The following is a 25,496-nucleotide window of genomic DNA, read 5'->3' on the forward strand; positions in this document are numbered from 1 at the left end:
CTACATCCAGAGAGCACTGTGAATCCAAACACTGGGGAATTCAAGTACTGGGATGTATAGTTCACCTGCAATCAATGAGCACTCTGAGCGCCACCAAAGATGGAATTGGACCAAACTTGGCACACAGAGCCTCCAAGACTAGTAAGAAATACTGAAGGCCTTTGGGGGAAAATCCACCTTGATTTGGGGGAGTTGTAGTTCACTCACATCCAGAAAACAGTGTGAATCCAAACACCAATGGATCTGGACCAAACTTGGCACACAGACCTGATATGCTGGAAATTCATTACTGGAGGGGTTTAGGGAAAACTAGGAGTTCTAGTTCATCCACAACCAATAAAAAGTACTGGAGGTCTTTGGAGGGATTTATAGGAGTTGTAGTTCACCTACATCCAGAGCGCACTATGAACCCAAATAATGATGGATCTGGACAAAACTTGGCAAACATACCCGATATGCCCAAACTTGAATAATGGAGGGTTTTGAGGGGAATTGGCCTGGACATTTTGGAGTTGTAGAAACTGGGATTTATAGTTCACCTGCAATCAATGGGCACTCTGAACTCCCCCAAAGATAGAATTGGACCAAACTTGATTCAGAGTCCCCATGACCAGCAAAAAAATACTGGAGGTCTCTGAGGGAAATTCACCTTGATTTGGGAGAGTTGTAGTTCACCTACATCCAGAAAAGAGTTGTGAACCCAAACACAGATTGATCTGGACCAAACTTGGCACACAGACCTGATATGATGAAATTGGATTACTGGAGGGGTTTAAGGAGAACTGACCTTCCTTTCTGGGAGTTGCAGTTCACCCACAACCAGAGAAACGGTAATCTCCACAGATGATGAACCTGGACCACATTTGGCACACAGAACCAAGAACTAACTCAACCTACTGGAGGGGTTTGAGGGGACTGACTCACCATAGTGGGAGTTGTAGTTTTCCCTGCAGCCAGAGAGCACACTGAACCCCACTGATGATGCATCCAGAGCAAATTTGCCCAACATAAACTTTATGTACTGGTGGAGTTTTTCAGAGTTAACCTGGTATGATGGGAGTTGTAGTTCACACACAAGCTTATGCATTTTGTACAATTAAAACATATACTTTTTGATTTGGGGGGAGCTGTAGTTCACCTACATCCAGAAAGCACTGTGAACCCAAACGCCGATGGATCTGGACCAAACTTGGCACATAGATCTGATATGCTGAAAATTGATTACTGGAGGGGTTTGGGGGGAATGGACCTTCCTTTCTGGGAGTTGTAGTTCACCCACAACCAGAGAAACGGTAACCTCCACCGATGACGAACCTAGGCCACACTTGGCACACAGAAACAAGGACTAACTTAACCCTCGAGAGGGGTGTGAGGGGATAGACTCAAAACTACAACTCCCACTAGACCATAGTGGGAGTTGTAGTTTTCCCTGCAGCCAGAGAGCACACTGAACCCCATTGATGATGCATCCAGAGCAAACTTGCCCAACATAACAAACTTTAATTACTGATAGAGTTTTTTTGGGATTAACCTGGAATGGGTTGTTGTAGGTTTTTTCGGGCTATATGGCCATGTTCTAGAGGCATTTTCTCCTGACGTTTCGCCTGCATCTATGGCAAGCATCTGAGGAGAAAATGCCTCTAGAATATGGCCATATAGCCCAAAAAAACCTACAACAACCCATTATTATTATTATTATTATTATTATTATTATTGGGTTGCTGTGAGTTTTCTGGGCTGTATGGCCACGTTTCAGAAGCATTCTCTCCTGACATTTTGCATGCAGACTGGAAAAATCGCAGCAGATTCTGGCCATAAAAGCCTTTGATGACTTATTATTATTATTATACCTTTCCAGACGAAGATTTTACATCACTAAGTGACGGGGACGATGGATACGTGTGTGGCTCCTCACCGCAAACACAAAACCCTTGGATACATCATTCCTTGGAAGTTAGGAAAACAACGACTGATGGGAAGAAGCCCAGTTGTTTTGCTCAGGAGTCAAAAGGCATGACTCACAAATGTGTTTCCATGACGTTGTTTTGTTTATGCTTTACTTTCAAAACAAACAAACATGCACTGCTCCTCATACCATGGAGACACTGAGCTGACAGCACTTCTTATGCAAGACGCTGCTGTCAATCAAGAGAAAGTGATATTGTTATGCAGATGGGAAGATGCTGGGATTAAGAAGCAGGTCTAGCAACATAATTTGGCGATTTCGAAGCTCGAAGCTCCTCGAGATGCCAAGGACACTCCTTGGAAGCCTCCCAGCCCTTCTCTGAGCTCCCCTGTGAGCAAGGTCTCCTCCTGCATTACGGCACACAAAGCATCAACACAAACCCGAGGCCGTGCGAATATGTGATCAGCCTGCACAACGGACTGAAAGAAACGAAACCCCAGAAGCATAACTTTATTGTGCCTTGCTCGCTTAGGTACCCGGTGATGCTAGGTATAAGAAACACTCATGGTTTGCTTTTGTTTCTTATGGATGTTCCGACTAGAAAATGCAGAAGGATGTGGGTGAACTACAATTCTCAAGATCGCGGGTCAATTTCCCCCCAAACTCTGCTACTATTCAAAGTTGGTATACATGCCAAGTTTGGGCCAGATCTATCGTCAGTGGGATTCACAGTGCTCTCCAGATGTGGGTGAACTATAACTCCCAACCTCTTAGGTCAATTCCCCACAAACTCTACTGGTATTTAAAGTTGTTCATGATGCATCTGTGTGCCACATTAGGGCAAGATCCAGCATAAGTGGGATTCACAATGCTCTCCAGATGTGGGCGAACTATAACTACCAATCTATTAAGTGAATTCCCCACAAACTCTATTGGTATTTAAAGTTGGTCATGATGCATCTGTGTGCCACATTAGGGCAAGATCCAGCATAAGTGGGATTCACAGTGCTCTCCAGATGTGGGCAAATTATAACTCCCAATCTCTAAGGTCAATTCCTCCAAAACCCCATTGGTATTTAAAGCAAATCATGATGGTTATGCACACCAAGTTTGAGCCAGATCCATTGTCAGTGGAATTCACAGTGCTCCCCAGATGTGGGTGAACTATACCTCCCAATCTCTATGGTCAATTCCCCCCAAACCCCACTGGTATTTACAGGGAGTCATGATGGGTATGCACGTCAAGTTTGAGCCAGATCCATCATCAGTGGAATTCACAGTGCTCTCCAGATGTAGACGAACTATAACTTCCAAGCTCTAAGGTCAATGCCACACATGAAGCATCTGTGTGCCAAGTTTGGGCCAGATACATCCTCAGTGTGATTCACAGTACTCTTCAGATGTGGGTGAACTATAACCCCCAATCTCTAAGGTCAAGTCCCCCCAAACACCACCAGTATTTAAAGTTGGTCATGATGCATCTGTGTGCCAAGTATGGACCAGATTCATCGTCAGTGGGATTAACAGTGCTCTCTAGATGTGGGCGAACTATAACTCTCAACCTCCAAGGTCAATTCCCCCCAAACCCCACTGGTATTTAAAGTGCATCATGATGGGTATGCACGCCAAGTTTGAGCCAGATCCATCGTCAGTGGAATTCACAGTGCTCCCCAGATGTGGGCAAACTATAACTCCCAACCTCTAAGGTCAAGTTCACACAAACTCTATTGGTATTTAAAGTTGGTCATGATGCATCTGTGTACTAAGTTTGGGCCAGATGCATCATCAGTGGGATTCACAGTGCTCTCCAGATGTGGGTGAACTATAACTCCCAATCTATAAGGTCAATTCTCCCCAAACCCCACTGGTATTTAAAATGAATCATGATGGGTATGCACACCAAGTTTGAGCCAGATCCATTGTCAGTGGGATTTATAGTGCTCTCTAGATGTGGGCGAACTATAACTCCAAATCTATAAGGTCAATTCCCCACAAACTCTACTAGTATTTAAAGTTGGTCATGATGCATCTGTGTGCCACATTAGGGCCAGATCCATCATCAGTGGGATTTACAGTGCTCTCCAGATGTGGCTGAACTATAACTCCCAATCTCTAAGGTCAATTCCCCACAAACCCCACCGGTATCTGAAGTGAATCATGATGGGTATGCGCACCAAGTTTGAGCCAGATCCATCATCAGTGGGATTCACAGTGCTCTCTAGATAGGGGTGAACTATAACTCCCAACCTTTATTTTTTATTATTATTATTTATGCCTTCATGCAGGAAAAGCACAATCAAATCCCTCCCAACAGATGGCCAGCTGGACAGAGAATGCATAAACTAGTAAAATAAAAGTCTGGCATTATAGGCAAATAGATACAGTGGAAGAATCATCAGAATCATATAATATAAAGTTTGCTGTCCAATCGAAACTTCCTTCTGCCTTCATGCAGGAAAAGCACAATCAAATCCCTCCCGACAGATAGCCATGTGGACAGAGAAGACTCCATATCAATGCACACAACAATAAAATGAAGAAGGGGAAAAGAAGCAGAATGGCATTATAGGTAAATAGATATAGTTTCAAAATTATCAGAATCATATAGTATAGAGTTGGCCATCCAGTCCAACCTGCTTCTGCCTCTATGTAGGAAAAGCACAATCAAAGAAACCCCGACAGATGACCATCCAGCCTCCAGAGAAGGAGGCTCCATTCACTATGTAGAAGGAGGAGGAAGAGAAGAAGATAGAGGCAAATAAACATAAAGGCGGCAGCTTGAAGGCTCCAGAGTTTAAGTGTCTGTAAGCAGCCCGGCTTTGAAGCTGCAAGGCCATTCAATGCTAATCAAGGTGGCCAATTGCAACATTCACACTTGCCTCAAGCAGACAAGAGTTCTTTCTCCCACCCTGGACATTATTCCACAAGTATATCAACGAAAAATACCCCCAGGCAGGAAGCAGCCAGGCTTTGAAGCTGCAAGGCCATTCAAGGCTAATCAAGATGGCCAATTGCAACACTCACACCTGCCTCAAGCAGACAAGAGTTCTTTCTCCCACCCTGAACATTATTCCACAGGTATACAAACGAAGAATTCTCCCAGGCAGGAAGCAGCCAGGCTTTGAAGCTGCAAGGCCATTCAGTGCTAATCAAGGTGGCCAATTGCAACATTCACACCTGCCTCAAGCAGACAACAGTTCTTTCTCCCACCCTGGACATTATTCCATAGGTATATCAACGAAGAATTCCCCCAGGCAGGAAGCAGCCAGGCTTTGAAGCTGCAAGGCCATTCAGTGCTAATCAAGTGCAACATTCACACTTGCCTCAAGCAGACAAGAGTTCTTTCTCCTACTCTGGACATCATTCCACAGATATATAAACCCCACTGTCCTAGTTTCCAACAGACCTCACAACCTCTGAGGATGCTGGCCATAGATGTGGGCGAAACGTCAGGAGAGAATGCTTCCTTAACATGGTCAGATAGCCTGGAAAACTCACAGCAACCCGGTGTCTCCAGTTAACTCAGCAAACAATACAACTATGGCCCCTTCCACACAGTCATATAATATCCACAATATCTGAACTGGATTATCTGAGTCCACACTGCCATATAATCCAGTTCAATGTTGGTATGGGAAGAGGGCTGTGACTCACCGCAGCCAAAAGCGCAGCCAGAGCAGCGACGAGAGGCACGAATCCCCACTGCATCCTCATCTTTGGACCCCTGTATCTGAGCAAATGTGCAAAGAATGCACTCTTCTCTCCTTTCTCCTCCTCGAGCCCTCCTCCAAGAGAAGCACGCTCCTTTTATCCTTTTATCTTGCACGGCTGGCACGCCCCCTTCGCACAAGCCGGGAGGCCTCTTGTGCAATTCACTGCTTGCAACACAAACACGGCTGGGTGCCCAAGGGGCCCAAAAGGCAGGCCTTGATTTTGCCACTTTATATAAGCACCATTTTATTATTACGCCATTGCAATAAGGCGGTGTTTCTCAACCTGGGGGTCAGGACCCCAGTGGGGGTCGCGAAAGGGTGTCAGAGGGGTCACCGAAGAGCATCTGTTCATCATGGGGGTTCTGTGTGCCAGGTTTGGTTCAATTCTATCATTGGTAGGATTCAGAATGCTCTTTGATTGTAGGTGAACTATAAATCCCAGCAACTTACAACTCCCAAATGTCAAGGTCTATTTCCCCAAACTCCACCAATGTTCACATTTGGGCATATTGAGTATCCGTGCCAAGTTTGGTCCAGATCCATCAATATTTGAGTCCACAGTGCTCTCTGGATGTAGGTGAACTACAACTCCCAAACTCAAGATCAGTGCCCATCAAACCCTGTTGGTAACGGGAGATCTGCATGCCAAGTTTGGCCCAATTCTATAAATCCCAGCAACTACAACTTCCAAATGTCAAGGTCTATTTTCCCCAAATTCCACCAATGTTCACATTTGAGCATACAGAGTATCCGTGCCAAGTTTGGTCCAGATCTATCATTGTTTGAGTCCACAGTGCTCTCTGAATGTAGGTGAACTACAACTCCCAAACTCAAGATCAATACGCACCATACCCTTCCAGTATTTTCTGTTGGTTGTATGAATTCCATGTACCAAGTTTAGTTCAGTTCCATCGTTGGTGGGATTCAGAATGCTCTTTGATTGTGGGTGAACTATAAATCCCAACAACTACAACTCCCCCAATGTCAAGGTCTATTTTCCCCAGATTCCACCAGTGTTCACATTTGGGCATATTGAGTATCTGTGCCAAGTTTGGTTCAGATCTATCATTGTTTGAGTCTTCTATGTATGTAGGTGAACTATAACCCCCAAACTCAAGATCAATGCCCACCAAACCCTTCCAGTAATTTCTGTTGGCTTTATGAATTCTGTGTACCAAGTTTGGTTTAGTTCCATCGTTGGTGGAGTTCAGAAAGCTCTTGGATTGATTGTAGGTGAACTATACATCCCAACAACTACAACTCCCCCAATGTCAAGGTCTATTTTCCCCAAACTCCACCAGTGTCGACATTTGAGCATATTGAGTATTTGTAACAAGTTTGGTCCAGTTCTATCATTGTTTGAGTCCACAGTACTCTCTGGATATAGGTGAACTACAACTCCCAAACTCAAGATCAATACCCACCAAACCCTTCCAGTATTTTCTATTGGTCGTGAGAGTTCTGTGTGCCAAGTTTGGTTCAATTACATTGTTGGTGGAGCTCAGAGTGCTCTTTGATTGTAGGTAAACTATAAATCCCAGCAACTACAACTACAACTTGATGTCAGGGGAAACCTTTACCGTAACCTTTTATAGTGAACGAATATCCTATATAATTATATTATATATTTATATATATTACATTATATATATATATATATATAGAGAGAGAGAGAGAGAGAGAATATTATAATATATAATATTATATATACACACACATATATGAGATAGATGGATGGATGGATGGATGGATGGATGGATGGATGGATAGAGAAAGAGAGAGAGAGAGAGAGAGTATCCTAGATTTGGGAGGGATCCCCAAAGGCCATCCAGTCCAGCCCTGTTCTCAACTAGGAATTGTTTCTAAGTCAGATGTCTGTAACTTTGTGTGTGTGTGTGTATACACACACTCACACGCACACACACACAAACATATGAGAGAGATATAGTATCCTAGATTTTGAAGGGACCCCCAAAGGCCACCCAGTCCAGCTCTGCTCTCAACTAGGAGTTGTTTCTAAGTTAGATGTCTGTAACACAAACATGTGAGAGATATATAGTATCCTAGATTTTGAAGGAACCCCCAAAGGCCATCCAGTCCAGCCTTGTTCTTAACACGGTGCCCTTTGCAAGACAGCCGTTTGTAACTTGGGGACTGCCTATATCTATTTATCTATAGATATATATGAGACTAGTCATCCTCTGCCACACATTGCAGTGGCCCACATAGGGGTTCTGTGTGGGAAGTTTGGCCCAGTTGGTGGGGTTCAGGATGCTCTGTGATTATAGGTGAACTATAAATCCCAGCAACTACAACTCCCAAATGTCAAGATTCTATTTTCCACAAACTCTACCAGTGTTCACATTTGGGCATATTGAGTATTTGTGTAGAGTTTGGTCCAGATCCATCACTGTTTGAGTCCACAGTGCTCTCTGGATGTAGGTGAACTACAACTCCAAAACCAAAGGACACTGCCCACCAAACCCTTCCAGTATTTTCTCTTGGTCATGGGAGAATTGTGTGCCAAGTTTGGTTCAATTCCATTGCTGGTGGGGTTCAGAATGCTCTTTGATTGTAGGTGAACTATAAATCCCAGCAACTACAACAATGAGACCTGATTTCAGGGGAAACCTTAACCTTAACCTTTTATAGTGAACCAATATCCTATATAATTATATTATATTATATATTTTTATATATTACATTATATGTATATGTATATATATATAGAGAGAGAAAATATTATAATATATAATATTATATATACACACACAAACACATATATGAGATAGATATAGTATACTAGATTTGGGAGGGATCCCCAAAGGCCATCTAGTCCAGCCCTGTTCTCAACTAGGAATTGTTTCTAAGTCAGATGTCTGTAACTTTGTGTGTGTGTGTGTATACACACACTCTCACACACAAACATATGAGAGAGATATAGTATCCTAGATTTTGAAGGGACCCCCAAAGGCCATCCAGTCCAGTCTTGTTCTTAACATGGTTCCATTTGCAAGACAGCTGTTTGTAACTTGGGGACTGCCTATATCTATCTATAGATATATATATATAAGATAGATAGAGTATTATAGTTTGGGAAGCCATGCTTGTGTTAAAAACAACTATGGAAGGAGAGTTATATTGCGGCACAACATTCCTGAATATATACATTTTGAAATGCAACACTCTCTTTGGAGCAGGCATGGGCAAATTTCGACCCTCTTGGACTCCAACTCCCACAACTCCTAACAGCCTCAGGCCCCGAAGAAGGGGGAAAGAAGGCACCTGAAGCTGTTACGAATTGTGGGAGTTGGAATCCAAAATAATTGAAGGGCCAAAGTTTGCCCATGCCTGCTTTAGAGCAACCTTCTTGGAGGCAACATTTCCCCAAAAGCGCACACATGTTGCAGCAAGCTTCCCTTGAGACACACATTTCTGCACATAACATTTTGCAATACCAAAAAAGTATAAAGCCCAGGACTGCGGTGGAACACATAATCAAGCAAGATTTTTATCCTCTTGTCACTCAAGTTCCTTCTCTTGCAATGGTGTCTTGATTGTGTTAACAGACAGACTGATAGTGAGGCTTCCATTCATCAAAGCCAATGCCTGGAAGCATTTCTAGGAAAGCAAGGAGACAAGAAGGAGGTCTCCCTATCATGCAAAACCTTTCTCTTTCGGCTTGCTGGGGTTGCCTTTTATTTGCATATCAATTCTCATATAGTCAGGCTTCTTTTGCAGACAATATGGGTCTGCCATGCCTGATATTCAGTTGCATATTCGCCTTTATCTTCAACCCGTATATCAATCAAATCTTCCAATCTCTCTAGACTCCAGCGATGGCCAGAAGCTTTAGCTTTGCCTATTCTCCCTTCTTTGTGATGCTAAAATCAGCCCCTAGTTTCCAGTCTCTTGCTTGAAGGCAGTTTCAAAAGAGAATGCAAAGAGGGTTCTGTGGGTTTTTATGTATATATATATAGTGTCATCAGCAACCATAGCATTGTATTACATTTCTAACAGAACCAAACAAACAAACAGATTAAAAGAAACAAAGATTTTGCAAACTTGGTAGTTGATTAAATGTCCTTTGACCAGTATCTGGCCACTTGGAGTGCCTCTGGTGTTGCCGCAAGGAGGTCCTCCATTGTGCATGTGGCAGGGCTCAGGTTGCATTGCAGCAGGTGGTCTGTAGTTTGCTCTTCTCCACACTCGCATGTCGTGGATTCCACTTTGTGGTCCCATTTCTTAAGATTGGATCTCGTGGTGCCAGAGCGCAGTCTGTTCAGCGCCTTCCAAGTCGCCCAGTCTTCTGTGTGCCCAGGGGGGAGTCTCTCATCTGGTATCACCCACGGATTGAGTTGCTGGGTTTGAGCCTGCCACTTTTGGACTCTCGCTTGCTGAGGTGTTCTGGCGAGTGTCTCTATAGATCTTAGAAAACTATTTCTTCATTTAAGTCGTTGACGTGCTGGCTGATACCCAAACAGGGGATGAGCTGGGGATGTCTCTGCTTTGGTCCTTTCACTATTGGCTGCAATACCGGCTAAGCCAGTGGTTCTCAACCTTCCTAATGCCTCGACCCCTTAATACAGTTCCTCATGTCGTGGTTACCCTCAACCATAACATTATTTTCATTGCTACTTCATAACTTTAATTTTGCTACTGTTGTGGATTGTAATGTAAATATCCGATATGCAGGATGTATTTTCATTCACTGGACAAAATTTGGCACAAATACCTGACATGCACAAATTTAGTTGCTGGGATTTATAGTTCACCTACAATCAAAGAGCATTCTGAACTCCACCAACAATGGAATTGAACCAAACTTGGTACACAGAGCTCCCGTGACCAATAGAAAATATTGAAAGGGTTTGGTGAGCATTGACTTTGAGTTTTTGTGTTGCAGTTCACCTACATCCAGCAAGCACATTGGACTCAATACTCAATATGCTCAAATGTGAGCACTGGTGGAGTTTGGGGGAAATAGAGCCTGACATTTGGGGGTCATAATTCCTGGGATTTATAGTTCACCTACAATCAAAGATCATTCTGAATCCCACCAAAGATAGAATTGGGCCAAACCTCCCCACACCAAACCCCCATAACCAACAGAAAATACTGTGTTTTCTGATGGTCTTTGGCGACCCCTCTGACACCGTCTCATGACCCCCCCCCCCAGGTGTCCCGACCCCCAGGTTGAGAACCACTGGGCTAAGCAGTGTAATTTCTCCAGTGGTGTAGGGCGCAGACACCCCGTGATAATGCGGCATGTCTCATTAAGAGCTACATCCACTGTTTTAGCGTGGTGAGATGTGATCCACACTGGGCATGCATACTCAGCAGCAGAGTAGCATAGCGCAAGGGCAGATGCCTTCACTGTATCTGGTTGTGATCCCCAGGTTGTGCCAGTCAGCTTTCGTATGATATTGTTTCTAGCACCCACTTTTTGCTTGATATTCAGGCAGTGTTTCTTGTAGGTCAGAGCACGGTTCAGAGTGACTCCCAGGTATTTGGGTGCGCTGCAATGCTCCAGTGGGATTCCTTCCCAGGTCATCCTCAGAGCTCGGGATGCTTGTCTGTTCTTAAGGTGAAAGGCGCATGTCTGTGTTTTAGATGGATTAGGGATCAGTTGGTTTTCCCTGTAGTAGGCAGTAAGAGCACCTAGAGCTTCGGAGAGCTTCTGTTCAACCATCTCAAAGCTCCCTGCTTGAGCAGTAATGGCACGATCATCAGTATAGATGAAACTCTCTGTCCCTTCTGGCAGTGGCTGGTCATTTGTGTAGATGTTGAACATGGATGGTTCTGTGGTTAAGGGAAAAAGAGGAGAAGGAAGAGAAGAAAGAGGAGAAGAGGCGGAGGGTCATCCTCATTATCATCGAATCCTCATCAAGCAGTTCTGAGACCAGGGTCAGGCGGAGTTTGGATCACCAAAACTAAAGAGAGGAACTGGGCTCCACGCCTCGCCCGTAACCTTTCGGCCCCTTCTTCTCCAGGGGATCGCAGCAGAACACTGTGTTTCCTTCCAGGGCTCATCTCTCCCTTGAGCGCAACCAATGTCCCAGAAACATGTTCTCTTCCATCCAGAGCAACCGCCTTTTGGAAGCCACCTCCAAACCAAACAAAGCTTGGTTGAATGTCCTCGGCTTGATTCCCTCCCTGACCCTCGCCTTCCCATCCTCTCATAGCAAAGAGGGGTCCACAGCGGGGTCATCTTCCCACGCTCTTGGGGAAAGGAACCACGCAGAGAGGACATGTTCCTGTTTGGCAAGGTCCGGCTCCTCTTCCAACTGAGATCCTAATAAGCCGCTGTTTACAAGTCCACTCCCCAATTAGCCTTTGGGCCGTTTGCCTTGGCGCAAGGGAATGTACCCAAACATTCCAGCTGTGCACTGGGGAGGAAGGCCAATGTGTCTCCTCTTCCCCTTCTTCCTTCTATCTCTCCCACTCATTTTTGTCCCTCATCGTCCTCCTTCTCCAGCTGCATCAATAGCTTCAGGCAGATAAATAAGTATTTTGGAAAATCTCCAGTCTCAAATGTCTAGCCTTGCAGAGTTGAAACCGAATTCACACCAAAGCCTCGTCTATTTCCAATATGGCCACACTCCTGCACCAGAGTTAATCGCTTGCCATGGCAATTAGACGTGAGCTCGGTCACCTTTGTGCAAGACCAATAAAGGAAGCCACATTGCAACGACAGTCTTGCTATTCCAATGTAATGCAATGCATCGTTTTTGAAGTCTGGGCCTTATTTCTTGCCCTGTGACCTCAACTGAACTCCAGCTAAAGTGAATCCATTGCATCAATGGGTTGTATGTAAACACTGCCCAGCTTTGATTCAGTTGGGAGCAGCCAATGCATTTGAAAGAAAAAGTTTCCCATCAAATCTTGGAAGCTAAGCAGGGCCAGGCCTGGCTTGTACTCGGATGGGGACCCATCAAAGGAAGTAACAGTCAGTTTATTCCCAAACTTTGCGGATGTTTTGGACCTTGGTTTCAAAGGGGACCCCAAGGATGTGGCCTCAATGTCTGGAAGGAATCAGATCTCATTCGAATTAGAAGCTAAGCAGGGCCAGGCCTGGCTCATATTTGGATGGGGGACCATCAAGGGACGTTACAGCCAGTCATTCCCAAACTTTGCGGATGTTTTGGACCTCGGTTTCAAAGGGGATCCCAAGGATGTGACCTAAAAGTCTGGAAGGAATCAGATCTCATTCGAATTAGAAGCTAAGCAGGGCCAGGCCTGGCTCGTACTCGGATGGGGGACCATCAAAGGAAGTTACACCCAGTCATTCCCAAACTTTGCGGATGTTTTGGACCTTGGTTTCAAAGGGGAACCCAAGGATGTGCCCTAAATGTCTGGAAGGAAGCAGATCTCATTCGAATTAGAAGCTAAGCTGGGCCAGGCCTGACTGGTACTTGGATGGGGGACCATCGAGGGAAGTTACAGCCAGTCATTCCCAAATTTTTCGGATGTTTTGGACCTCGGTTTCAAAGGCGACCCCAAGGATGTGCCCTAAATGTCTGGAAGGAAGCAGATCTCATTCGAATTAGAAGGTAAGCAGGGCCAGGCCTGGCTGGTACTTGGATGGGGGACCATCGAGGGAAATTAGGTGATGCCTGGCTTGGATTTGAATGAGAGCCTGCCAAGGAAGAACAAGAACTGTATTTCAGGGCAAAACCACCTTTGAGTATTCCTTGCCTAAGAAAATCCTAGGAAAATAATAATAATAATAATAATAATAATAATAATAATAAGTGAGACTACAAGCCCGAAAAGGTTACAGAAATGAACACATCAAATTACTCTGGGACTTCCAAATTCAGACTGACAGAGTTTTGGACCTCACAATTGTGTTAGAAAACAAAGTATGGATCGTCGATGTTGCAATCCCAGGTGACAATACGATTGAAGAGAAACAACTGGAAAAGCTGACACAATATGAGGATTTAAAGCTCAAACTGCAAAGACTTTGGCACAAGCCAGTCAAGGTGGTGCCAGTGGTGATCGGCACACTGGGTGCAGTGCCTCAAGACCTTGGCCTGCACTTAAACACAATCGGCTCTGACAAAATTGCCATCTGCCAGCTGCAGAAGGCCGCCTTACTGGGATCTGCACACATTATTCACCGATACATCACAGAGTCCTAGACACTGAGAAATGTCTGGCGTATGATCCAATACAACAGCCAGCAGAATGATCTTGTTTGCTGTGGCCTCATCTTGTTGTGTTTCAAATAATAATAACAATGCTACCATACATCACTTAAAAGTACATACACATATCTGCCAGTGGATGGAGGAGACAGAAATAGTAATAATAGCAACAGCAATAACAACAGTAACAGCTATATTATTATTACACTACGTAACGAGATTTGGAACATTTTCTGTTCCTGGTGCGAAACTGTTATTTCCTGTTTAATGGTGCAGTTCTTCCTGAAGACACAACAACAACTTGAATTTGTATTGTCAAAGGCTTTCATGCCGGAATCACTGGGTTGTTGTAGGTTTTTTCGGGCTATATGGCCATGGTCTAGAGGCACTCTCTCCTGACGTTTCGCCTGCATCTATGGCAAGCGTCCTCAGAGGTAGTGAGGATGCTTGCCATAGATACAGGCGAAACGTCAGGAGGGAATGCCTCTAGACCATGGCCATATAGCCCAAAAAAACCTACAACAACCCAACAACTTGAATTACTATGTTAGCTCATATAATAATATAACCTCCTGAAATGTCTGTCTTACGATTGCCATATATATCAGAAACAATCTGAAGACACCACCACCACCACAACAACTAGAATTACTATTTTAGCTCATATAATAATAATAATAATAATAATAATAATAATAGCAACATGAATAAAAATAACAACAGTAATGGCCTTATTATTATTATTATTATTATTATTATTATTACACAACAAGATGAGTCCATAGCAAACAAGATCACTCTGCAGGCTGTTGTATTGGATCACACGTCGGACCCTTCCCAAAGTGTCTAGGACTGTGGAATGTATCTGCAAATAATGTGCGCAGATCAGAGTAGGGTGGGAGGTGGGGAAATTACTGGGATGGGATGGGGTTGGTAGGTTACTTCCAGGATCACCTACGGTGTCTCAATTAGTTATATATTTATGTACGTTTGTAAATATGTATACACACACACACATACATATATTTTTTTATCTGTGCATATACACACGCAAACACACATATTTTTGCCCTTGCCTGGCTGAGTTGTTGTCGTCTTTTTTACACATTCCTTGAATTTCAGTTACAGGTCCATATACATTTCTTTGTTTTCTTCTTTAAGAAAATCCAGAACTATTTTCCAGTCGGTTCTTTGGGGTTTTGTGTAGTTATGTGAGATTCCTTGTGTCAATATGTCCATATTTCTTATGTCCATCATTTTTGCTATCCACTGCTCCACTGTCGGGATTTCTTTAGTTTTCCATACTTTTGCTAGAGTCATCCTTGCGGCTGATATTAGGTAGAAGAATATCTTATCCTCGTTCTTTTCTATTTTGAAGTCTAATAATCCCAATAACAGTATTTCTGGTTTTGGATTGACTTTAATGTTTAAATTTTTACCATATTTTTGGGACTCCGGCCCTGTTTACCTCTCCGAACATATTCTCCCCTACGAACCATCAAGATTATTAAGATCATCTGGAGAGGCCCTGCTCTCGGTCCCACCGGCCTCGCAAGCGCGCCTGGTGGGGACGAGGGACAGGGCCTTCTCGGTGGTGGCCCTGCGACTCTGGAACTCTCTCCCTCTGGAGGCCAGAACCGCCCCATCCATCCTAACATTTAGGAAATGGGTGAAGACGTGGCTGTGGAGTCAGGCCTTCGAGGAATGAGAGAACACCATAGGACCCTGGATGGAAGTTGATGTAGATCCATCTTAATAGGACGACTGACCACTGTAGTTTTATATTTAGTGTTTTTAAAGTTGTTTTTGTAATTGTGATATATGATATTTTAATGAGTGTATATGTTTTTTATGGCTGGAAACCGGGCTGAGTCCCTCAATGAGGTTGAGAAGCTTGGTATAGAAAACTGTGAAATAAATAAATAAATAAATGTAACCAATAATTTTTTACTTTCCTGCAATTCCAGCCACAAATTTTAACTGTTGTTGTGTTATTGTTAATGTTTTTTGTTTTTTTGTTATGAGTTTTATTTTATTGCTTTGTATTATTTGTTGTTATTGCTTTATTATTGATGTATTGTGGGCTCGGCCTCATGTAAGCCGCACCGAGTCCCTTGGGAGATGGTAGCGGGGTATAAATAAAGTATAATAATAATAATAATAATAATAATAATAGTAATAATAATAATTATTATTATATTCCACCACATGTGGATAAATTTGCCTTTTTCTTTTCACATTTCCAGCATATGTCTTTTGTTTTACCTTTACTGATTTTTGCAAGTATTTCTGGTGTTAAGTACCATCTATAGAAGATCTTGTACCAGATGTCAAGGTCTTCTTGAGGCACTGCACCCAGTGTGCCAATCACCACTGGGACCACCTTGACTGGTTTGTGCCAGAGTCTTTGCAGTTAGATCTGTAAAATTCTCGTATCACGTAAACTTTTCTGGTTATTTCTCATCGATTTTGCTGTCACCTGGGACTTTTTCCATGTTCATGAGATCAAGAGTCTTGTGCTCCAAAAGTCTGTCATATAATAATAATAATAATAATAATTATTATTATTATTATTATTATTCAGATAACCTGGATGTCATTGCTGTTGGTACAAATAGGCAACAGAAAAAGTATTTTCTGTTCAAATTTGATCCCTCTCTAGCGGATAAAATAAAATATGTGCACCACCATTTTCATAATGAATATCAATACAAAAACGTATTTGAAAGCCAGGATGGCCTTGGAATGAGATATGGTAGTTTATTATCGGTCCCATCATGGGCATGCTAGCGAATGGGATCTGCAGTCCAAAGCAATGCTCTTCTGCTGCTTTCCAAAATGAATCAAAATCATGTTTTGATAGCTATTGCTTCAATCTAAGGGAATTGTTCAATTCGAAAACAAACCAGCAGAGAGCAGCCAAACACTACGGATTTACTAGTTGGCACCTTTGAGGCCAAAAAGCAGCCAACTAACACACACATATTCAAATTAAACCTCAAATCTTTTAATTTATATTCTAACTGATAAGTCCAAAATACCTTAAATCGGTGTTTCCCAACCTTCCTAAGGCCATGACCCTGAATATAGTTGTGGTGACCCCCAACCATAACATTATTTTGGTCGCTATTTCATAATTATAATTTTGCTACTGTTATGAATCATAATGCAGGATGTATTTTCTGATATGCAGGGTGTACTTTCATTCACTGGACCAAATCTGGCACCAATACCCGATACACCCAAATTTGAATACTAGTGGGGTTTGTGGGGATTGATTTTCTTATTTGGGAGTTGTAGTTGTTGGGATTTATAGCTCACCTACAATCAAAGAGCATTCTGAAATCCACCAATGATGGAACTGAACCAAACTTGGCATACAGAACTCCAATGACCAATAGAAAATTTTGGAAGGGTTTGGTTGGCATTGACCTTAAGTTTTGGAGTTGTAGTTCACCTACATCCAGAGAGCACTGTGGACTCAAACAATGATGGATCTGGACCAAACTTGGCATGAATACTCAATATACCCAAACGTGAACACAGGTGGAGTTTGAGGAAAACAGACTTTGACATTTGGGAGTTGTAGTTGCTGGGATTTATAGTTCACCTACAATCAAAGAGCATTCTGAACTCCACGAACAATGGAATTGAGCCAAACTTGGCACACAGAATTCAGCGGGAGTTGTAGTTGCTGGGATTTATAGTTCACCTACAATCAAAGAGCATTCTGAACCCCACCAATGATAGAATTGGGCCAAACTTGCCACACAGAACTCTCCTGACCAACAGAAAATACTGAAAGGGTTTGACTGACCTTGGGTTTTGGAGTTGTAGTTCACCTACATCCAAAGAGTACTGTGGACTCAAACAATGATGGATCTGGACCAAACTTGGCACGGATACTCAATATGCTCAAATGTGAACACTGGTGGAGTTTAAGAAAAATAGATCTTGACATTTGGGAGTCGTAGTTCCTGGGATTGATACACACACACACAAAGTTCAACTTAGAAACAACTCCTAGTTGAGAAAAGGGCTGGACTGGCCTTTGGGGATCCCTCCCAAATCTAGGATGCTATATCTATCTCATATATGTGTTTGTGTGTGTGTGTGTGCGCACACACACACATGCTCACACAGGCTGTCCCCAAATTATAAACATCTGCCTTGCAAATACCTCCTTAAGAACAGGACTTGACTGGATGGCCTTTGGGTGTCCCTTTGGTGGGCATTGACCTCGAGTTTTGGAGTTGTAGTTCACCTACATTCAGAGAGTACTGTGGACTCAAACAATGATGGATCTGGACCAAACTTGGCATGGATACTCAATATGTCCAAATATGAACACTGGTGAAGTTTGTGGAAAATAGACCTTGATATTTGAGAGTTGTAGTTGTGGGATTTATAGTTCACCTGCAATCAAAGAGCATTCTGAACCCTACCAATGACAGAATTGGGTCAAACTTCCCACATAGAGTCCTCATGCTTTGAAGGGACTCATGGGTGTGAGCCTCTCTCCAGCCTGTCATGCTCTTCTTCACATGTGCACCACGTTGCCATGCACTGAGCACGCCTGCTCTCCCCTCCTCACTTGGAGTCTCAGAAACAGCCCTCCCCTTGGCTGAAAACCCAGCTGAGAGGCTAGCCAATCACAGTGGATTGGTGGAAGTATTCCCTGGCTGTTTCCAAAAAGGAAGAGGACAGGCGGAGAGATCTTCAGCCTTCTCTGCCAAAGGGGCTCCTAGAACTATCAGAAATATGAGTTTTCTGATGGTCCTTGGCGACCCCTCTGAAACCCCCCCCCCCCAGGAGTCCGACCCCCAAGTTGAGATGGGGGTTGGACTCCCATCCTTAATGAAATAATGGCTTGTAATTCCATGGGAGGCTTGCAACAAATACTGGGAGCTGTAGACACCATTTCAGAGGAAGGGTCTGCCAAAATCCCTTATTCTGTGTCAAAGAGAACCCTATGGAACTTTTGGCATTGCCACAAGTCAACAGATGACACAGAAATACATACACACAAGCTGTTTCGGCTGGGGAATTCCAGTAGATCAATAAAGGTACATTCCCAAGCTCTGTTTGGATGTGCACTGCCGGCGGAACCGGTTTACGGGTCGCGACCAAAGCAAACGCCTTAGGATGACGGAAAGCCCGTCCCCATAAGCCTCACCCTTTGAGCAAACGGAGAGCGGTCCCCTACGTCTCCACGAAGCACAAAGTTCAGATCCAGAGGCAATTGGGAGATCGAATGGATGGATCCCGCCCAACTTTGACCTTTTGAGGGACTATGCTTTCCAGGCTACCGAGCCCCCATGGCGCATACATATATACAAGCATACGCTCAGCAGAAGATGTACAACACATATACAGTGCTAAATGAGCAATCGGAAAGACCTCTCATGGAATCCTAGAGTTGGAAGAGACCTCATGGGCCGTCCAGTCCAACCCCATTCTGCCAAGAAGCAGGAAAATCACATTCAGTGCACTCCTGACAGATGGCCATCCAGACTCTGTTTCAAATCCTCCAAAGAAGAAGCCTCTACAACACTCCTGGGCAGAGAGTTCCACGGCTGAACGGCTCTCACAGCCAGGAAGTTCTTCCTAATGTTCAGATGGAATCTCCTCTCTTGTAGTTTGAAGCCATTGTTCCATTGCATCCTAGTCTCCAGGGAAGCAGAAAACAAGTTCGCTCCCACCTTTTCTGGCAAAAGGCCGACCCAGCCATGAATTTTAAGCATGAATTTTAAATTCGTGCCTTGTGTTTTGATGTCTGCCCTGTGTATTTAACATGTATTTTCTGGAAATACGTTTTAATACGCATCTTTTATAGAACTGCATTTTAATATGTGTGTTCATAGGATTTTTGCAATGTTTGTGCGTTTTGACTGTACTGTGTCTATGACTATAATAGTCATAGTAATAATAATGATATACAACTCAGTTTTGTTATTTTGTGCCTGACTTAGAGCAACCATAAGACCATGGAAGGATGGTAATACATAATAATACTAATACTAATATTAGTACTAATAATACTAATGCTTCTTGGCAGAGGGTTGGACTGGATGGCCCATGAGGTCTCTTCCAACTCTATGATTCTATGATTCTAATACTATAACTACTATTAATAACAACAATAATAATAACAATAATACAATACACCTTGTCTATCCGAACACATCTCTCCCTATGAGCCTTCTAGGAAATTAAGATCTTCTGAGGACGCCCTGCTCTCGCTCCCGCTTGCCTCACAGGTGCGTCTGGTGGGGACGAGAGACAGGGCCTTCTCTGTGGTGGCCCCTTGGCTGTGGAACTCCTTGCCTAGAGACATTAGATCAGCTCCCTCCCTCCTGACCTTTCCAAAAAGAGTGAAGACCTGGCTCTTTGAGCAAGCGTTTGGAACTCCAGCATGACCAAATAAACTCAAAGTGAAACGTGAGCAAGGAACGGCTAAGACGATGTAAACGGATGCGCAACTGAATCGGAAGACATAGTTTTATAGTATTTATTGTTCTATTGTTTTATGGTTTTATATGTATTATGATGTGTTTTTATTGCTTTGAACCGATGTATGTATTTATTTATGGCACCTAATTGTTGCCGATTTGTATGCCGCCCTGAGTCACCTTCGGGCTGAAATGGGTGGGATAAAAGTAATATAAATAAATAAATACACAGACAGGGGTAAAGGCCTTCCCCTTTCCATCTCCGGCATCTGGAGGCAATGCTTAACTCTGGCCATGGGGAGGTGCTCTTCTATTTTTCCATGCTGAGGAGCCTATTGTCTATAGGCTTCGTTGCCAGCATGTCTGCATAGGACGCCTTTCTACCTCCCAGCCAAGGTGGTACCTATTGATCTGCTCCAGCGTTTCTCAACCTGGGTGTCAGGACACCTGGGATTGCCAAAGATCACCAGAAAATCATTATTTTCTGCTGGGTTTTGTGTGGGAAGTTTGGCCCACTTTTATCATTGGCGGTGTTCAGAATGCTCTTTGATTGTAGGTGAACTATACATCCCAGCAACTACAACTCCCAAATGTCAAAGTCTATTTTCCCCAAACTCTACCAGCGTTCACATTTGGGCATCTTGAGTATCCGTGCCAAGTTTGGTCCGGATCCGTCATTATTTGAGTCCATAGTGCTCTCTGGATGTAGGGGAACTACAACTCCAAAACTCAAGGTCAATGCCCACCAAACCCTTCCAGTTATTTTCTGTTGGTCACGGGAGTTCTGTGTGCCAAGTTTGATTCATGGAATCAAAGAGTTGGAAGAGACCTCATGGGCCATCCAGCCCAACCCCCTGCCAAGAAGCAGGAATATTGCATTCAAAGCACCCCTGACAGATGGCCATCCAGCCTCTGTTTAAAAGCCTCCAAAGAAGGAACCTCCACCACACTCCGGGGCAGAGAGTTCCACTGCTGAACAGCTCTCACTGTCAGGAAGTTCTTCCTAATGATTCAATTCCTAATGATTCAATTCCATTGTTGTTGTTCAGAATGCTCTTTGATTGTAGGTGACCTATACATCCCAGCAACTACAACTCCCAAATGTCAAGGTCTATTTCCCACAAACTCCACCAGTGTTCACATTTGGGCATATGGAATATTCGTGCCAAGTTTGGTCCAGATCCATCATTGTTTGAGTCCACAGTTCTCTCTGGATGTAGGTGAACTACAACTCCAAAACTCAAGGTCAATGCCCACCAAACTCTTCCAGTTATTTTCTCTTGGTCATGGAAGTTCTGTGTGCCAAGTTTGGTTCAATTCCATCATTGGTTGAGTTCAGAGTACTCTTTGATTGTAGGTGAACTATACATCCCAGGAACTACAACTCCCAAATGGCAAAATAAATCCCCTCCCCAACACCGCCAATATTCAAATTTGGGCATATCAGATATTTGTGTCAAATGTAGTCCAGTGAATGAAAATACACCCTGCATATCAGATATTTACATTATGATTCATAACAGTAGCAAAACTACAGTTTTGCTACAGAAAGCCTTCGACAATACATCAAAACTACAGTTATGAAGTTGCAATAATATGTTGGGGGTCACCACAACATAAGGAACTGTATTAAGGGGTCGCGGCATTAGGAAGTTTGAGAAACCCTGAGCTGGAGACTTTTTGCTTTCTAAAAATGCAATTAGTGAGAGACCGATGATTATGCCACGGGTGATTGTAGGTTTTTCCGGGTTATATGGCCATGTTCTAGAGGCATTCTCTCCTGACGTTTCACCTGCATCTATGGCAAGCATCCTCAGAGGTAGTGAGGTCTGTTGGAACTAGGGAAAAGGCTACTTTAGTACCGAAAGTGTTGTAGTAGAGTCTGCTGGCAACGATACTACTACTAGTGGGAGTAGTAGAGGAGGGAAACGAGGTGCTCAGGTGTTAGAAGAAGAACAACAAAGGAAGAGAATCCGGGAGATACTTATGTCTCCCACAGACGAAGACTCCTTCCAAGGTTTCTCAGAGAGTGAAATGTGTGAGGAGGAGGAGGGAGATGGGAGTAGAGGTGTCAAACGGATTACTTGAGAGCAGGAGTCAGATGAAGAACGTCAGAGGAAAAGGATGCAAGATATACTTAATGCTCCCACTGAAGATGAGGATTTCATGGGCTTTACTGGAAGTAATGGGTCTGGGAGTAGTGAGGATGAAGGGGAACCATTGGATTGGACTCAAGTGCAAGAAATCAGGAATGTGTGCATGCAACCCACATCCAGTGATACATTTGAGAGTTTTTCTGGGGATTGGCAGTCTGGTGATACCAGGGATTCATGGGGAAACCTAAGTCTTGACAAGAGAGATGGGTGTTGGCGCTCAGCTGTAAAGGGTAAGACAGCTGACAGTGATGAGGAAAGGATGGAGGACAACTCATCAACGGATGATGAGTTGTAGGATAAAGGAAGGCATTGAAAGGTTGGAACTTTGCAGTAGGCAAAGTGTTGGTTACGTGCCTTGGGTTTGGTTGCTGCCGCTTCTCTTGTTGAGCTTGGGTCCTGGAACTGTAAGTTGCTGTATTCTTCGTGTGCTGACCGGACTCTCGTAAGTGTGGATTTCCCCTCTCCTTGACCACGGACTGTTTCTGACGACAACGCTGCTTTTTGGACTTTAATATCTTCAACTGGGTCTTCTTCGACTTTGGACTGCTTTTGGACGACGGCTTCTCTTCACAGCGTTTTGTTTTGGCTTTATCTTTGAACTGTGCAATTTTGGTGCATTTTGCTTGAACTCTTGTTTAATCCGGATTTTTTGCCAGTTTAATCCGGGTTATTTGCTTAGTTCGTTTTTCAAGCTGCAAATTGCTGCAAACTTTGAGTTTTGGCCAGAGACACTGAAGGAAGTGTCTCTGAGTCTTGTTTACTTTGACTTAATAAACTATTTATTTGTTTACATTATTGTGTCTGGCTCTTTAAGGCATCTGAGTTCCGACTGAAAGTGTTGGAAATCGAAGCAGAATGCAATTCCTAGCCATTTCTATGGAGAGCAAAACCCTGGGGGTTTCCAGCTACAAGTTGAAAGAAAGTCTGGCCACAAAGCGCACGGTGAAAACCGGATCGTAGGGATCCGATCCAAATTCCAAAAATAAAATACGGACACTGTGCCAATACTGGCTGCGTTCTTGCTACAGAACAGCGACACTGGCCAGGAATCTCAGCCATTAATTGGCATTGTTTTCCGCGGGGGCTGAAACCTGCTGCAACAAGCGGCATTTTTCGTTTCCATCTCGTGACCCATTTCTCCGTTCTCTATCTCCATCCCTTAGGGTGGCATTTCACTATGTGATAAAATTGGAAATATTTTCTGTTCCCGATTTGAAAGTATTCTTTCCTGTTTAGTTGTTCAGTCCTTGTTCTACTCCAGGAACTTCCATTTTTGTGGCTGCCACAAAGTAACTGTGTCTACTCAAGTATAAGCCTAGTTTTTCAGTCCTTTTTTTAGACTGAAAAAAGTCTCCCCCGGCTTATACTCGAGTCAATGTTATTAATTATTTTACTTTGTCGTTGTTATTATTATTACATTTACTAGCTGTACACACCACCCATTGCTGTGGCCAACCTTCCCTCTTTCTTTCCTTCTTTCCCTTCTTCCTTCGCTCCCTCTTTCCTTCTCTTCTCTATATCTTTCCTTCCTTCCCCCTTTTTTCTTTCTCTTCTGCTGTCTCTTTTTCCTTTCTTCTCTCTTTCCTTCCCTCTCTCTTTCTCTATATCTTCTTCCTTCACTCCCTTTCCTTCCTTCCTGTCTTTCCTTCTCTTCTTCCTTCCTTCTCTATCACTTTCCTTCCTTCCCCTTTTTTCTTTCTCTTCTACTGTCTCTCTTTCCTTTCTTCTCTCTTTTTCTGTCTCCCCCCTTCCTTCACTCCCTCTTTCCTTCTCTTCTTCCTTCCTTATCTCTTTCCTTCCTTCCCCCTTTTTCTTTCTCTTCTGCTGTCTCTCTTTCCTTTCTTCTCTCTTTCCTTCCCTCTCTTTCTCTATATCTTCTTCCTTCACTCTCTTTCCTTCCTTCCTGTCTTTCCTTCTCTTCTTCCTTCCTTCTCTATCACTTTCCTTCCTTCCCCCTTTTTCTTTCTCTTCTACTGTCTCTCTTTCCTTTCTTCTCTCTTTTTCTGTATCTCCCCCCTTCCTTCACTCCCTCTTTCCTTCTCTTCTTCCTTCCTTATCTCTTTCCTTCCTTCCTTCTTTTTCTTTCTCTTCTGCTGTCTCTCTTTCCTTTCTTCTCTCTTTCCTTCCCTCTCTCTTTCTCTATATCTCCCCCCTTCCTTCACTCCCTCTTTCCTTCCTCCCTCCCCGTCTTTCCTTCTCTTCTTCCTTCCTTCTCTATCACTTTCTTTCCTTCCCCCTTTTTCTTTCTCTTCTGCTGTCTCTCTTTCCTTTCTTCTCTTTTTCCTTCCCTCTCTCTTCTTCTATATCTTCCCCCTTTCTTCACTCCCTCTTTCCTTCCTTCCTTCCTGTCTTTCCTTCTCTTCTTCCTTCCTTCTCTCTTTCCTCCCTTCCCCCTTTTTCTTTCTGTTCTGCTGTCTCTTTCCTTTCTTCTCTCTTTCCTTCTTTCCTTCCCTCTCTCTTTCTCTATATCTTCCCCCTTCCTTCGCTCCCTCTTTCCTTCCTTCCCTTTTTCTTTCCTTCTCTCCTTCCTTCCTTCTCTGACTTTCCTTCCTTCCCCCTTTTTCTTTTCCTCCCTCTTTCTCTCCTTTCTTCTCTCTTTCCTTCCCTGCTTCCTTCTCCCTTTCCTTCTTTCTTTACCTCTTTCTTTCTTTCTTTCCTTTGTTGCAGTTGGCCACCTCGATTAGCAAATGAATGGCCTTGCAGATTCAAAGCCTGGCTGCTTCCTGCCTGCGGGAATCCTTGGTTGAGAGGTGTTAGCCGGCTCAATTAGGAAACAACCAGGGCCAGCTAACACCTCCCAAAAAAGGATTCCCCCAGGCAGGCAGCAGCTGCCTTTGAAAAATTTCCTGGGTTGCTGTGAGTTTTTCCAGGCTGTTTGGCAATATTCCAGAAGCATTCTCTCCTGACGTTTCACCCACATCTATGGCAAGCATCCTCAGAGGTTGTGAGGTCTGTCGGAAACTAGGCAAGAGTTTATACATCTATGGAATGTTCAGGGTGGTAGAAGCAGTCAGGAAGCAGTCAGGCTTTGAAGCTGCTAGGCTTTCCAATGCTAATCAAGCTGGCCAATGGCAACATTCACACTTGCCTCAAACAGACAAGAGTATTTTTTTTCT

The 25,496-nt window shown here is 43.6% G+C and overlaps 1 protein-coding gene across 3 annotated transcripts in view; it reads right to left on the reverse strand.

Moving 5' to 3' along the window:
• Positions 1-25,496, reverse strand: part of GSN (gelsolin) — a 58,922-nt gene that overhangs the window by 18,467 nt on the left and 14,959 nt on the right. Inside the window, exon 1 of one of the 3 annotated variants that reach the window (XM_060757369.2) lies at positions 5,561-5,701. The exons of the other annotated variants lie outside the window; for them this stretch is intronic. Coding sequence (XP_060613352.2) covers positions 5,561-5,620 — 60 coding nt within the window. The 5' untranslated portion in view covers positions 5,621-5,701. Of the gene's footprint in view, positions 1-5,560; positions 5,702-25,496 lie in introns of those variants that run through there. 3 annotated transcript variants of the gene reach the window in all.

Source organism: Anolis sagrei, chromosome 11, assembly GCF_037176765.1.
Source record: "Anolis sagrei isolate rAnoSag1 chromosome 11, rAnoSag1.mat, whole genome shotgun sequence".
Lineage (NCBI taxonomy): Eukaryota > Metazoa > Chordata > Lepidosauria > Squamata > Dactyloidae > Anolis > Anolis sagrei.